This window comes from Sturnira hondurensis, unplaced genomic scaffold, assembly GCF_014824575.4.
Source record: "Sturnira hondurensis isolate 20B ecotype Veracruz unplaced genomic scaffold, ASM1482457v3 Scaffold0013931, whole genome shotgun sequence".
In the NCBI taxonomy this organism is placed as follows: domain Eukaryota; kingdom Metazoa; phylum Chordata; class Mammalia; order Chiroptera; family Phyllostomidae; genus Sturnira; species Sturnira hondurensis.
Genome location: NW_028086562.1, coordinates 3,159,672 through 3,173,641, shown reverse-complemented (window position 1 = coordinate 3,173,641; position 13,970 = coordinate 3,159,672). Strand labels below are relative to the sequence as shown.

Here is a 13,970-nt window from a genome sequence, read left to right as displayed (position 1 = left end):
GTGGGGGCTCAGGGTAGGAAGCCCAGTCCCCCTTGGATGGAGAAAGACTGGGGTGCAGAGAGGGCAGAGTCCGGGCTGGGCGAGGCCCAGAGGGGCTCTCTTTTGTCTCTGCATCTGGGGGAGGCAGGGAGAGCGCCACCTTCTCCGAAGAGGGTGCGGGGCGACGGGGCCTGCTCTTGCTGCCCAGTCTGGCTCTGCCCCCCGATGGGGACCCCGGTCCCTGTGCCTGCCAGACTAAAGCCCCCCATCTCCATGGGCCCCGAGGTCCCTGCTCACCACCCCATGGGTGGCTGGTCCCCCCGGTGGTCCCCCAGGGCCACTGTCACTGTCACTGCCTCAGTTGCCTCATCAGTCAGACCCCAGGCCAGCAGAGACAGTCCACTCGGACCTGGGGGCCATCCAGGAGCAGCTCTGTCAGCATCTTCGGTCAGTGGCCACCTGCTCGGCCACGCTGTGTTGCCCTACACACCTGCCGCTGCCCGGAGCTTCCAGATCGGGGTGGGGGGTGGGGTCTTCCTGCTGGCCCCCCAGGTGCGGTCTGATCTGTCCCTGGTCCCTGGACCCCACCTGGAGTGAGCCAGGGGACACAGCCACATAGTACAGCCCCTTTTCCTTTGGTGTGTGGCCTGGGGGGGCACTGGTGCCAGTGTCCGGGGTGGGCAGAGGGTGTGGACGGCCACTGAGCACTCGGCAGCCACAGTGGAGGCCACTCTGCTGCAGAAGGAGGCAGCCCGCCGATAGAGCCCGGCCATTGGCCCCCATCCCAGCCCCACCACCCAACATGGGTGGACCTCGGAGCCAGACCTGGTCCCCCAGGGCCTTGGGCGGCCCCTGCATTTGCCCTGCAGGAGGGCGGGGGCACCCTCTGCCCCAGCCCTGTGGCTCCCACTGCCCAGACCCGCAGGCTGGGGTCTCCCCGCCTGAGCTGTTTTGGGGGAGGCTGTCCTGGCAGGCGATGCCCCTAGACAGTCCGGCCAAAGTAAAAGGGGCATCAGTGCGGGGGGCCAGCCCGCGGGCAGCTGCCTCCAGGTGTGGGCCCGGAGCCCCGGAGCCCTGGCGCTGGAAGGCTGACGGAGGGAGGGCGAGGTGAATATGTCAGCTCATCCCCGCACAAGCAGTGACCTGTCGGGGTGGGGGGGCACCGACGAAACGTTTGGGATGACGGAGCGGCTGGCCCTTTAAGGCTGTCCTGTAACAGGACACCTCCCCATCGGGCCGGGCTCCCCTCTCCAGGCTGACTGTGGGTCTGTCTCCCCTCTCTCCTCCCACTTCCCCGCCAGGCCCAGTTCAATCTGCTGAGCAGCACCATGGACCAGATGAGCGGCCGGGCGGCCTCGGCCAGCCCCTACACCCCAGAGCACGCGGCCAGCGTGCCCACTCACTCCCCGTACGCGCAGCCCAGCTCCACCTTCGACGCCATGTCACCTGCCCCCGTCATCCCCTCCAACGCCGACTACCCCGGTCCCCACCACTTCGACGTCACCTTCCAGCAGTCCAGCACAGCCAAGTCGGCCACCTGGACGGTGAGTCGGGGCCCCACCCCTGCACTGGCAGGCACCTGTGGGGCGCGGGACAGGGGGCAGGCACGTCCTGGGCTCGAGCGAGGCCGAGCTGCCCGGCTGTCCAGCTGTCCACACTGGGCTCCCCTGGCCCCGGGCCGCCCCACCGGGAGGAGCATCGGGCAGGAGGCGTGTCTCGGGCTGGGCAGTCCGTGCGTGCCCACCCCTCAGACGTGTGGCCAGAGTGGGCCAGCCTCCTGCGGGGCCCCAGAGGAGATGGACGTGGCTCTCCGGTGTGGTCCACAGGGCAGGGGCTGACTGTCCTCATCAAGACTGCCAGGCTGGCACTCCGGCGGTCAGATGGGGGCTCTGGTCTGAATGCCGTCTTGGGTGGGCAGGTGGCGTGCGGCTCTGCCGCCCGGAGTCGTCTGAGGCGCAGTCCGCAGAGGCCGCCTCCCCCGGGTGGGGTGCGAGGCTGGCCATGATCTTCTGGTGGTTGGTGGGAGTGGGCTTGGCCCTCTTGCATGGTCACTTGGCTGTCACCTCCGAGCACGGATGTGAGACGGGAGCCAGGGAGAGCCGCAGCTCTGAGGATCTGAGGTCCGGCCGTGGGGCTCATGTCCACTCGGGTGGCGCCCCTTGGGCCTGTGGCCGCTGAGGGTCAGGATCTGGGCACAGTCCCATTTCACAGCCAAGGAACCTGAGTCTCGGGGAGGGAAAGTGGTTCGCGTGGAGGGGTGTGGATGGTGGGTGAGGTGCTTGCACGGGAAGCCCGGGGCTGGGCTGCGGCTTGGCGTTCCTCACCGCAGAGCCGCACTGCACCTACTGAAGCTCGGGGAGGAGGGGACTGCCAGCCACACCCGCCGGTGTGAAGGCCGCAGGGACGCGGAGACCTCCAGAGAGACTCGGTGCACCTCCCAGGGTAGGGCACCCAGGGCGTTGGTGGGAGAGGCAGCCCCCAGACCCTCTGGGTCTCCTGCCTGCCTGCAAAAGGAGACCCCTTTTGGAGTCTGGGAGTGGGACAGTGAGCCCCGCCATGGCTCCCACCCTGAGGACAGCTGGCGGTCCCATGGGGCAGCACCGCTGCCTCTAGGGGGCAGCCCACACTTACCCCCACCCGGATATAGGACTCAGAGCAAGAGAGTCCATTTAGGGTGACTGTTCTGCCCCGAGGGGAGCAGTGAGCAGGTAACCTCAGTTCTCTACCACTTTAAGAACCCACTGCCCTGCTGGCCGGGGCTGAGGTTTTTCCCACGCTCCTGGGAGGTGGGGAGATGGGAGGGGGTGGAGCCACAAGTACCCTGAGTCAGGCTCTGCAGGGGGTCAGTCTGGGGCCGGGCCAGACCACGGTGGCCCTGTGGCTGCCTCTGGTCCCTGCTCAGGCGGTGTTCTCCCTCAGGGGCTGGCCCCTGGCTGAGTTAAGGAGGAGAGGGGCAGGGACCCTGGTGGCCCCGGTCTTCCCCGTCTGTAAGTGACCACTCCCTCACTCCTTACAGAGGGTGACAGTCAGGCTTAAAGGAGATGGGTCGGGTAGTACACGGTGTCGGGTGCAGTGCCATCAAGCCAGAGAGTTGTCTTCATTTTTCCCCTTGGCCAGCGGGGCCGGACCTGCGGGTGGGTTGTCTCAGCTCTCTGTTGCCTGTGGGGTCCGGGTCCTCACACCCCAACTCTGAGGTCTGGCTGGGTGATGGGTAGCCAGGTCAGGAGGCCCCCATGGCATCCCGACACTTACACACCTCTGGTGACGACGGGCTCACTACCGCTCTGATTCCACATTCAGACTTGTCTCTCCCTGAACCTTTCTCTCCCCTGCAAGCAGAAGGGTCATGGTCCCTGCCACACTGAATTCTGTCATCAGGGCCTGATGCAGGCACTTTGGGGGTCCTGGCTCCCTTCCTGTCCTCTGCTTGAGGATGCCGGCGGGGTCTCTGCATGTCGGGGGCTCCAAAAGCCTCAGGTGGCCTGAGCCAGTCCCAGGAGGGACAGGACCTGCCTCTCTGCTGGCTGCTTCTGCCATCTGGAGCCCTCTGCCACCCCCCCAGTTGCCTCTGCCACCACCGCCAGCTGTGGGGCTGCGGAGCTTATGGCTTGGTCACAGGTCTCTTGGCCATAAGTGTCCTTGTAGGGGGGTCTGCTCAGAATGGGAGCAGCCCACCAACCACACCAGGGGCAGGGGAGGCTCACCTGTGTGTGTGGGCTCTGCCTCCACACAGCACCCCCACCCAGACTCCCGAGCAAGGGGTCCCTACCGTCCCTCCCTGCCGGGGCCTTCGGAGGCTTCTCTGCTGCAGCAGCTGGGCTGAGGGGGGTGCTGCAGCCGCCGGGGCCCTGGCGCCCCCCCTAGCCCTCATCCAAGCAGGGGGTGGGAGTGGGACAAACATCGATAATGAGATTTTTGGCACCTCGGGCGCCTGGGAGCGGACCCCCTGCAGGCCCCTCTCCTGGCCCAGGAGGGGTGGGCAGGACAGGACTGCCAGGCCGCCCACCGGCTCACGGGTCCGGGGGCTGACTGCGTGGGCGCTGCCCAGGCTTGCTGCCGGGCTGCGCGCCGGCGGGTGGTAACTGATAGGTAACTCACATTTTTCTCAAGTACAATTCCAAGTGGACCGCCGCCTTTGCTCCTCTTCCCACTCAAGAAACACACCCACGCCGGTCCCCAGGGGCCCACAGCTGTTAATGGGGTCTTTGGCCTCTGCCCTGCCGGCCCTGCTGGCTGCCCCGCTGAGTGGAGCGAGTGCCCTGCCGGCTTCCCTCAGCCTTCACATCTCCCGCCCGCGTTCCTGGGTGCTGGGGCCCTTGGATCTCAGATGTGCGCGTGCATGGGCGCACCTGCACACACCACACCACGGGCATGTGCAGCGGGGTGTGCACACACACACTCGTGTGACAAGCAGTGTACACACGTGCATGCACAGGCACACACGGTGCATAACACACATGTGCGTGCACACACATGCACACACACCCATGCAGGCCCCTCTGGTCTCTGCCCAGGATCCTGACTGCCCCCCACAGAGGCAGGAGAAAGGTCTCAGGCCACAGGTGTTGGAGAAGCGGTTTGTGCTCCGGCTCAAGGAGAGAGCCCGCCAGGGCCGGGGCCGGGCTGGGCTGGAGCCGCTGTCCAGGTGGCTGCATGGGGGGTGGGGGTGGAGCACCCTCTATGAGCAGCGCTGGCTGAGGCTTGTCTGTTTCGGGGCCCATCTGGGCTAAGGGGGGACAGACCCTGTGAAAGACCGAGGTTTCAAGCGAAGCCCTTGGGCACTGCTGTTTCTTGGACCCGTGGGTGGTGGAGCCAGGTGTCTTTGTCCCTGTCCCACACTCTCCCTGGGATCCCCCCCCCCGCCGGGGCTGGCAATGATGGGGATGGTGGTGACGGGCTCCAGGGAGCAGAGAGGGGAGCAGCACGGGGGACGGGTGTCTGGCAGCGGTCCAGCCCGGCTCAGCCCCTGCCCGCTCCCAGGGCTATGCTTGGGGTTCAGGAGGTTTGGGGACAGGGCTTGGAGGTCCGGCAGGAAGGCTCAGTGGGGCTGGAGTCCTAGGGGACTTGGGGACCCCTCTGGTGCTCCAACCAGCCCTGCTGACAGCACGCAGGGGCAGGCAGCGCCGGGCACAGTGGTGAGGTCCTGCACCGAGTGACGGCGCAGCCAGCCCTGGGGGTCCAGTATGGACACAGCCCCCCGACCTCCAGCTGCCCCCGACCTGGCATGTGTGCACACATGTCTGTATGTGTGTGCACGTGTGTGTGTCCATCCACGGTGCAGCGCTGCGCGCCCGGCTGCGGGAGGAACACGTGAAAAGCGGCGGGAACCCGGCGGCCGGGATTCCTGGGTGGAAGGTAGCTGAGTCAACGCTAATGGATTCCGGAGGAAACTTTCCAGCCCCTCGGAGGTGCGCAGGCAGGAGAGCAACCGCGGAGGTGCCCCAACACGACCGCGGTATCAGCTGCCCCGTCCTCACAGTCTGTGGAATGCGGGAGTGGAATTAATGCCTTTTACTGGCACTGGGAGCAACTGGGGAAGCATCCTCGAAGTGTTTACTGTGGAGATGAAACGTGGATTGTTGGGGGGAGCAGGCGCACCCCGGGAGAAGTCGCCAAAGTCGTGGGCATTGTCTGAAGCTCTGTGGGCCGGATGAGCTTCCTGCAGGCGCCCCGGGCTGGGATCCGAGCCCCGGGGCTCCTCGTGGCCTGAGCCGGGGGGTCACCCCTCCTCTCTCCACCCTCTGCCACAGCTGGGGCAGCCCCTGGGCCTGGAGGTCACAGAACTTAGCCTTGGAGCCTTGAGTGGGGCCGGGACACCTCAGACCCAGTCCCAGGGGGGTGGCCCCACCTCACACCCCTAGTCCCTGCGGGGGACACAAGGGCCGTCCCCTGGGAGAGAGGAGTCAGTTCCACAGGTTTGGGGCTGTGGGTGGGGTGCTGCAGGGGGGAGAGGGTCGCAGTGTTGACGGCAGCGTGGCAGAACACCCCCACGCCTCCACAGTGGGGACCGCGCCCGGAGCGCCCTGGCCGACTGCCGCCGGAGGTGGAGTTCGCTCCACTTTACGGATGAAGAAACTGGGGCTCACAGGGGGCAGGTCCCTGCACAAGGTCACCATCAGCAGTGGGTGGGGCCACACTCTGTGGGTCAGGTCCTGGCTCAGCAGCCACGCTCTCCACAGGGGTCCCGGGTTTAGAAGCCAGAACTCTGCCTGCCCAGGGCTCTGCTGGGCACTGAGAAGGTTCAGAGAAAACCCCGATTCACCCCATGGGGATTAAAAGCTGAGAAACGACCACCCCGACCCATCTGGGGCACGCAGGCCCTGAGCTCAGGGTGAACTTGGGGCTCCTCTCTCCCTGGACGGGGGTGGAGCGTATTTAAGGTGAGGCAGCAGCTCCCACTGCTTCCTGAACAGAGGGCGGGTCCTGACCTGGGTCCTGACCTGCATCTACCGGGGCAGGAAGGTGGGAGGCGGGGGGCAGGAGGGCCCCCTGCCCAGGGCTCCCCACTGGAGCCCACCTGAGAGCGCTCCGGAGAGACCGCCCTGTGCATCTGCCATGGCTGGCGCCGAGGCCTGGCCTCCCTCCCTCCCTCCCCTCCCCTGGCCCGTGCAGCTGGCCCAGCTCCAGCCGTGAGGCCGTCTGTCCGGGAAGCAGCAGCACGCAGGGAAGGGGCTGGCCCTGCAGTGCCTGTCGCCCTGGACCCGAGGCCGGGCCAGAGTGGTGTGCCACGGTCAGAGGCTCCGGGACTGTCCTGCAAGCAGAGGGTGCTGCTGACCCCAGCACCCTGCCAGGTGGGCGGACCCTCCAGATCACCAGGGCAGACAAGGCCAGGCCAGCTCAGGGGACAGGACTGAGGTGGCCGCGAGGGCTGGGAGCCCGTTCCCCAACCCCTGCCTGCGGCGGACAGGCAGGTCGCCAGCCCGGTGCAGGGCAGTCCTGTGGCCTGGCCCTCAGTCCAGCTCACCGATCCTTGCCAGAGTTTCCCCCACAAGGCCGGAGGCAGACAGGGACCTCTGCCCTGCCCAGGAGAGCTCTGCAGGTCTCCCTGGCAGTCAGGAATGCCTTTCGTGGGCCGTGAGCTATCTTAGGGCCTGACTGAGGCTGAGGGTGGAATCGCCACCTGTGCCCTTGGGGTGGGAGGGGTGGTTGCTGGTGGGGGTTCTGGGGCTTTCTGCCAGCTCCGCGCCACCCCCAGGACACAGATCACACTCAGTCACCCCTTTGTCCTCCCCGGGGAAGCCACAGGATGGGCCTGGGTTACAGAGTAAGGGCCGCTGGAGGCCGTGACCCTGCTGACCAGCACAGCCTCCAGCTGCTGGCCCCACCGCAGCCCCTGCCCCCTCCTCTGAGCCAGGTGGCCACCTACTGCCCAGGCTGCTGCAGTGGGCCTCCGCCCCGCCCCATTGGCACCCTGGGCCTTCGCTCCCCACCACCGACCTGGGCCCAGGGCCTCTCTCCTGGGTCAGTGAAGCACACAGGTCTTAGCCCAGGACTCAGCCCCACAGGTGCTCTTTGCCAGCGTGGCCCCGTGGGACAAGCCAGCCAAGGACAGGTGCTGCCAGGCCCTGGGGACCCCATGGCTCCTGCTCGCCTGTTTGGGGCCTGGCTGGAGGGAGCCTTGGGGTAGGCTGCCTGGCTCCCCAGGCCTGCCTCTCCCCAGTGGGCAGTTTCTTGTCCATCGCCTCTGGGGGCTCCACTGGACAGGGACTGTGGTTGATCAGCCCGTTTCTGCTTCCTGTTCACCCTCCTCTGGGCTTCTGGTCAGGGGACCCCCGACCCTCAGCCTGCATGGGGGTGTCGGCAGACATATCCGTCCCTCCCCCGGCCAGGTGCTCCTGAGGAGTCCCTGCCACCTCTCAGGTCCCGCACGTCCATCGTCAGGCGGGCGCTGGCTCCACAGGCGTGCACGGCCCAGGGCCGGTTTGGGGCGCTGCCTGTGGGTTTCCTTGTACATGCTCTGAGGCGGGACAAGGTGGTTGTCGCAGAATCCCCACATCCTCTCTGGGCTGCGACCCTGACCCCGTGCTCCCAGCAGCTCCCTGCTGTGGGAGGAGACAAGGATGGGGCAGCCAGCCTGGGCAGCCCAGGGTGAGAGTCCCTGGGAAGGGCTGAAGGGGGTCTCCTGCGGGTTTCATCACCTCGGGACCCCTCCTGACCGGGGAGGAGGAGAAGGGCCCCTCACCCGGGGGAGGCAGGGAGCTGGCGATCTGGGCTCCCTGTGTGTCTCGGGTGGCTCTCTGAACTCACGGAGCCAGGGGGTCCCGTGGAGCAGCCGTGGCCCTGTCCCCGGGCGAGCCGGCCTATGCCCTGGGGCAGGGAGGAACATGGCTCTGAACACGCGGGCACACGCACGCGCACGCGCACACACACACACACACGCAGCAGATGGAAGTTGGCTCTGAAAAAATCATTTAAAAATAGGCGCCCCCCGCCACAGCCCCATCTTCCAGAATCTGTTGTAACAGATTCGCCCGAGCTGGTTAACGGTATTTGCGGTTTGCAAGATGCTACACGTCCCTGGAAAATGACAGACACGTTATTATCACCTCTCCACTCTCCTCCTGCCCGAACCTGCCCGCGCCAGGCACCCAGCTGCTGAGCAGTGGGCGCGGGGAAATTAACAGCCGCCGCCGCGCCTCCCGCCACCCTCTCGCCCACCGCCCCTGCTCAGCCCCAGCAGACCTGGGGCTCCCAGCCAGGCCGGGCCCATCGTGAACTTGGGAGGGAGGGGGTCGGAGGAGGGAAGTGGGTGGGGGAGGGCAGGGTGGGCATACCCCAGTGTGTGGCGGGGCAGGCAAGTCTAGACGGCTCTGTGTCAACAGCCGAGGATAAATAAGATTTTATCGGCTCAGAATATGTTGAAACACATCCATCTAGCGGTTCCGGGGAAGGAGAGGCGGATTGGAGGGTTGGGGAGGGAGTGTCTCCACGTGACCTTTTCTCTAGAACAGGCGAGGACCCCGGGCTCCTTCCTGCCAGGCTCCCTGAGCACCCAACCCCAAGCCCGGGGGCTCTGGGAGGAGGGGGCCCCGGCGGGTGGGTGAGAGCTCAGGCCTGCCTCTCGGGGCCGCTACGGGTCACACCCTGCCCCTGCCCCGGGCTTGGCCCTCCCCGCCTCCCCGACTTCCCCCACAGCCGCCTGTGCTCACACCCAAGGCTCGGGGCAGGTATGAGAACAGCAGGCACCTCTGCCCTGGCCTGGGTGGGGGCTGGCAGCTGTCAGTGCCCGAGGGCCACTCCAGCAGGCAGCTGGGGCAGCACCGGCCTGGAGAGCCACCCTGGGGAGTGGGGCCAGGCCCAAGGTTGGTGGTGGCGTCAGGCAGGAAGCAGGAGGGGGTCCTGGGCCACCAAGTGCCCAGGTGTGGACCTGCCCACCCGGGCAGCTCCAGGCTTTCTTCCTCGAGGCTCCCGGAGAGGCAGACTCCACCGGGCGGGCAGTACCAGGGACAGCTCCCCGCGGCTCCTGCCTGAGCCAGGCCTCTGGAGTGCGCCCCACTGCCCTCTGACTGCAGCTGGGCTGCCATGCCTGTCCTGCATTTTCCTGAGGCCTCAGCTGGGGAGTCCAGACCCCACAACACCGCTGGGCCCCCACCCCACCTGGGCTCAGCAGGCGGCGGCCCCGAGTCCCGTCCCTGCTCCTCTCTGCCTGACTGCGGCTGCCTGGGAAGTAGGACCCGGGCTTCCGAGGGGGCAGCAGCGGGCTGGAGGGGCTTCAAAGCAGTGGCCACTGTTCAGATCCCGGCCCGTCAGGGAGCTGCAGGGAGGGCCGCTTAGGGCACCGTCACTCAGCCGCACCTGGGACCCGGCCCAGCCCTGGAGGAACCGGCTAAGGAGCCCAGGCGGCCTCCTGCCCTGGGCCACCCTGTGAGTTGTGTTGGGGCTGCCCAGGAATCGGCCGGCCAGGACCCTGTTCACTCCTGGCCTGGGACGCACCTTGGTGGGCGTAATGACCCCACCCAGGTCATGCCCCCCCACTGGGTGACAGGGCTGATGGGGCTTGTGGGTCGTTAGCGAGAGGAGACTGCCGGCCCACATGCTACTGGGCACCCATTGGCTCCTGATCCCCGTTCTTGGCCAGGGTCCTCTGCACGCCTGTTTCCCTGCTGAGGCGACCTCACTTATGGGACACCTCCCTGGGGGCATCCAATTCCCACCAGTGATGGGGTCTCAAGGGGCACGCCCTCAGCAGGCTCCCAATTTGCCAAGGAGGGGAGACCCTGCCCACTTGTCCCTAACCCCCACTGGACCCCGCCCCAGAGATGGCGATACTTCAGGCAGGGAAGGACCGTCACACTGCCCGGCCCGAGGGCTGGGAGAGACCTGGGGACCCCCGTTCCTGCTCCCAGGTTGGCTCCACCTCCCCAGGTCTCCCCTGCCGTTCTTTCCTGCAGTTGGAGGTGCAGAGGGTATGAGGCCCTGGAGGTCTACCTGATGGCCGGAGAAGCCGCTCTGGTGGCCAGTGGGGGCCTTATGTTTCGGGGTCAGGGTGTCAGGCCACCACTTCCTGGGCAAAGATTAGCCGGGACCTGCTCCTTCTTGGTTCTGCCTGCGGCCCCCTCTTTCGGGTCTCAGTTTCCCTATGGTGATGTGTGACAGGGCACTCTCTGGGGCTGTGGCCGGGGTCACTCTGGGCTGCTGGGGGTTTGTGGGGGTGTGGGGGCATGGGGACATGGGGACAGGAAGTATCCTGTGACTCTCAGACCTGGAATGCCCCCCCCATGGTCCCCTCCCAGGGAGGTGGGCGGGCACTCCATCTGCCCTTAGTCTGAACTGCCGAGAGCCGTCCTGGGTCCTCTCAGGGTACCCTGGACCCCCGGGAGCTGTGTACGGGGGCAGGATGGCCGTCACTGATTCTTTCGACAGGGTCTCAGCAGGTGGCGTCTGGGGCTTCATGGTCAGTGACCCCCACACCCCAGTGGCCAAAACCGAGCCACTGCGTAAAGGCCCTCAGCCTCCATGGCCAGGGTCTCACTCCCAGTGGGCGAGCGCCCAGAGGCCCTGGCCTGTCTAGAAGTGGTGTGTGTCCTGGGAGCTGATGTCAGAGAAGCCTTACTCTGGACTTTTAAACCGGGGCTCTGTGCTGTGAACCTCTGTGGTCGGGGCGGGGTGGGGGCAGGCAGGGGCCTGCAGTGCGGCGGGCTGAAGTTCATAGCAGAAAGAGCCCGACTCGGGGAGCTGGGGGGGCCCGGCTCCCCGCCCCCACCCTCCAACAGCAACTTTTCCCTCCCGGGCTTTCTGGTCCTTGTCCCAAAGAGAGATGTGAAGGAACCTACCCCTCCATGGTGAGACCCACACAGAAAGTGTCTTGGTCTGGCTGCTGTGGGCACAGGGGCTAGTGGCTGTCACTGCGCACAAACCCGTCACCCAGCTGCTGCACGGGTGCCCTGAGGTAGAGGCACTCCCAGGGAAGATGCTCCGAGGGGCGGGCACATGGGGGCTGCCATCAGAGAGCTGGGGGAAGGGACTCCTGACCCCGTGGACAGCCTGGCACTCCCGGCACGGGCCAGCCTGCGAGGGTGTGGCCGGGCCTTCGGCCTCATCCCCGCCCTCTCCCGTCCAGTACTCCCCACTGCTGAAGAAACTGTACTGCCAAATCGCCAAGACCTGCCCCATCCAGATCACAGTGGCCACCCCGCCGCCCCCGGGCACCGCCGTCCGCGCCATGCCCATCTACAAGAAGGCGGAGCACGTGACCGAGGTGGTGAAGCGCTGCCCCAACCATGAGCTCGGGCGCGACTTCAACGAAGGTGAGGCCGCCTGGTCCCAGGTGGGCGGGCAGTGCCCTGGGCGCCAGCAGGGGCCGTGGGGGTGCTGGCGGTGCACTCGGCCTCCCCCTCCCTTGCACCCCCATCTCCCCCAGCTTGTCCTGGGCCCCAAGTGCAGGTGCCGAGCAGAGCGGCACAGCCTGACCTTGAGGCTGGTGGGGGGCAGGGGCAGGCCTGTGGTTCCCAGTCTGCATGTGGCCCCAGCACCCGGGGGACCAGCACCTCTCTGAGGCGGCGCCCCCTCCTGGCAGGACAGCCTGCCCCGGCCAGCCACCTCATCCGAGTGGAGGGCAACAACCTCTCGCAGTATGTGGATGACCCCGTCACGGGCAGGCAGAGCGTCATGGTGCCCTATGAGCCCCCACAGGTAGGCCTGGCCGGGGACCCCCTGTCTTCGCTTGCCCTGGAGGCCCCGCCCCTGCCTCACCCCTGGCCTTGGGCTCTCTCCGGGCACGGGCTCCCCGTCTGCGGTGGATGGGGGCTGACAGCCTCTGAGCTCAGCCCTCACCTGTCCCCTCTTCCGACCTCTGTTCCCACTCATGGGACTCGAGGGAGGAGGGGGGCTGAGGCCCAGAGGACTGGAATTCGGGGTGGGGGTGGAGTGGGTGGGCAAGGGGGTGGAGAAGAGGCAGACGGTCAGGGGGTGAGGGGTGACCGGTGCAAGTGGGGGGGCCTGCCAGAGATGGGCAGAGTGGAGGGACCCTGGGAGGTCCGCTCCTGACCTGAGCGGGGCAGCAGGCCTGGGAGCGCAGCTGGGGGCAGAAGCAGGGGAGGGGCCGGGACAGGGGGTGCTCACTGAGCCCTCCCCTTTCCTCCACCTGGTTCTGAAACCACCCCCTGGACCCCTGAAGCTAGGCCCAGCTCCCCAGGACCCCCCGGGGCCCAAGATCAGCCCTTACCTCAGTGAGACCAGGGCATTGGAGGGGTGGGGCCATCCTGCCCTGCCCTCCTCCTCCTCCAAACAGGCCTGCCTTCACCTGCCTGGACAGCCAGGAAAGCAGGGCTCCTCCGCCCCCTGCTGGCTGTTCTGTGAAAGGCGAGGCTTTCCTGAGCGAGTGTGGGACTTTTACCTCCAGACTTGGGGAGCCCATGGCAACCGCCCCTTATGCAGTGCCCCGTGGTCAGGAGTCCTCCACGCACCCCTGGGAAATGGGTGTGTGGGGGGCTGGGGTCGAGCAGGGCAGGGCTCCCTCCTGCCCAGGAGAGACCGTGCTGGGTGGACCCCCACCCACGCCCCGTCCTCTGGGGCTGGGGAGCCACCGGCAACCAGACGGCCTGCGCCCCCTGCCCCCCAGGGGCAGAGGCCAGCCGGAGCTCACTCAGCCCCCAGGCTCAGTGTTCTGCACGTGTGAACAGATGCCTGGGGGGTGGATGGACAGACGCACGGACGATGGGAGACGGATGGGTGGGTGGGTGCAGAGTGGGTGTGGCGATGAAAAGGACCACAGAGCATGGCCCAGCCCCCCAAGCCTACCCAGAGGCAGGACCTGATGTAAGAGACGGGGGCTTGGAGGGTCAGGAGCCCCCACCGTCGTGGGCTGGGCCCACACGCTGACACCACAGCTCCCCCCCCCGCAGGTGGGGACGGAGTTCACCACCATCCTCTACAACTTCATGTGCAACAGCAGCTGCGTGGGGGGCATGAACCGCCGGCCCATCCTCATCATCATCACCCTGGAGACCCGGGAGTGAGTCCGCGGTTGGTGGGGTGCGGGGCAAAGACCCGGGCTGGGGGCATGGTGTGGAGACCGGGAGGCCGAGGGCAGGGCGTGCTGCGGCCCTGGGCAGGAGGAGGGGGCCTTGCCAAGTGAGCTGCTGGGAGGGTGCGGCCTCCTGGGCTACAGCGGCCGCCAGAGCAGAGCTGGGCCTTGGGGGGACTGGGGGGGACACTCTGCCTGGTCCCTCATCGTGTCACAGCCGGAGGTGGGCGGGGAGGTGGGGAGGGAGGGCAGGGTGGTGGGGGGGCGGAGGCTCAGGGCTCTGGCTATGCTCCCGGACAGTGGGCAGGTGCTGGGCCGCCGGTCCTTTGAGGGCCGCATCTGTGCCTGTCCTGGCCGAGACCGCAAAGCTGACGAGGACCACTACCGCGAGCAGCAGGCCCTGAATGAGAGCGCGGCGAAGAGCGGGGCCCCCAGCAAGCGCGGTGAGAGCGCGGGCGTGGAGGGCGGCCCCAGAGGGTCGGTGCCGGCTGCCCTGCAGGACGTGGGTGAAACGCTGGCGGGGTGC

The 13,970-nt window shown here is 67.0% G+C and overlaps 1 protein-coding gene across 2 annotated transcripts in view; it reads left to right on the top strand.

Annotated features, from left to right (window-relative positions):
- The window catches only part of TP73 (tumor protein p73), a 44,767-nt gene that overhangs the window by 26,008 nt on the left and 4,789 nt on the right, over positions 1–13,970 (top strand). For both annotated transcript variants that reach the window (XM_037062110.1, XM_037062111.1), the window contains 5 exons: positions 1,281–1,523; positions 11,540–11,726; positions 11,996–12,111; positions 13,323–13,432; positions 13,745–13,887. In XM_037062110.1, the coding sequence (XP_036918005.1) occupies positions 1,281–1,523; positions 11,540–11,726; positions 11,996–12,111; positions 13,323–13,432; positions 13,745–13,887 (799 nt within the window). The remainder of the gene's footprint in view (positions 1–1,280; positions 1,524–11,539; positions 11,727–11,995; positions 12,112–13,322; positions 13,433–13,744; positions 13,888–13,970) is intronic.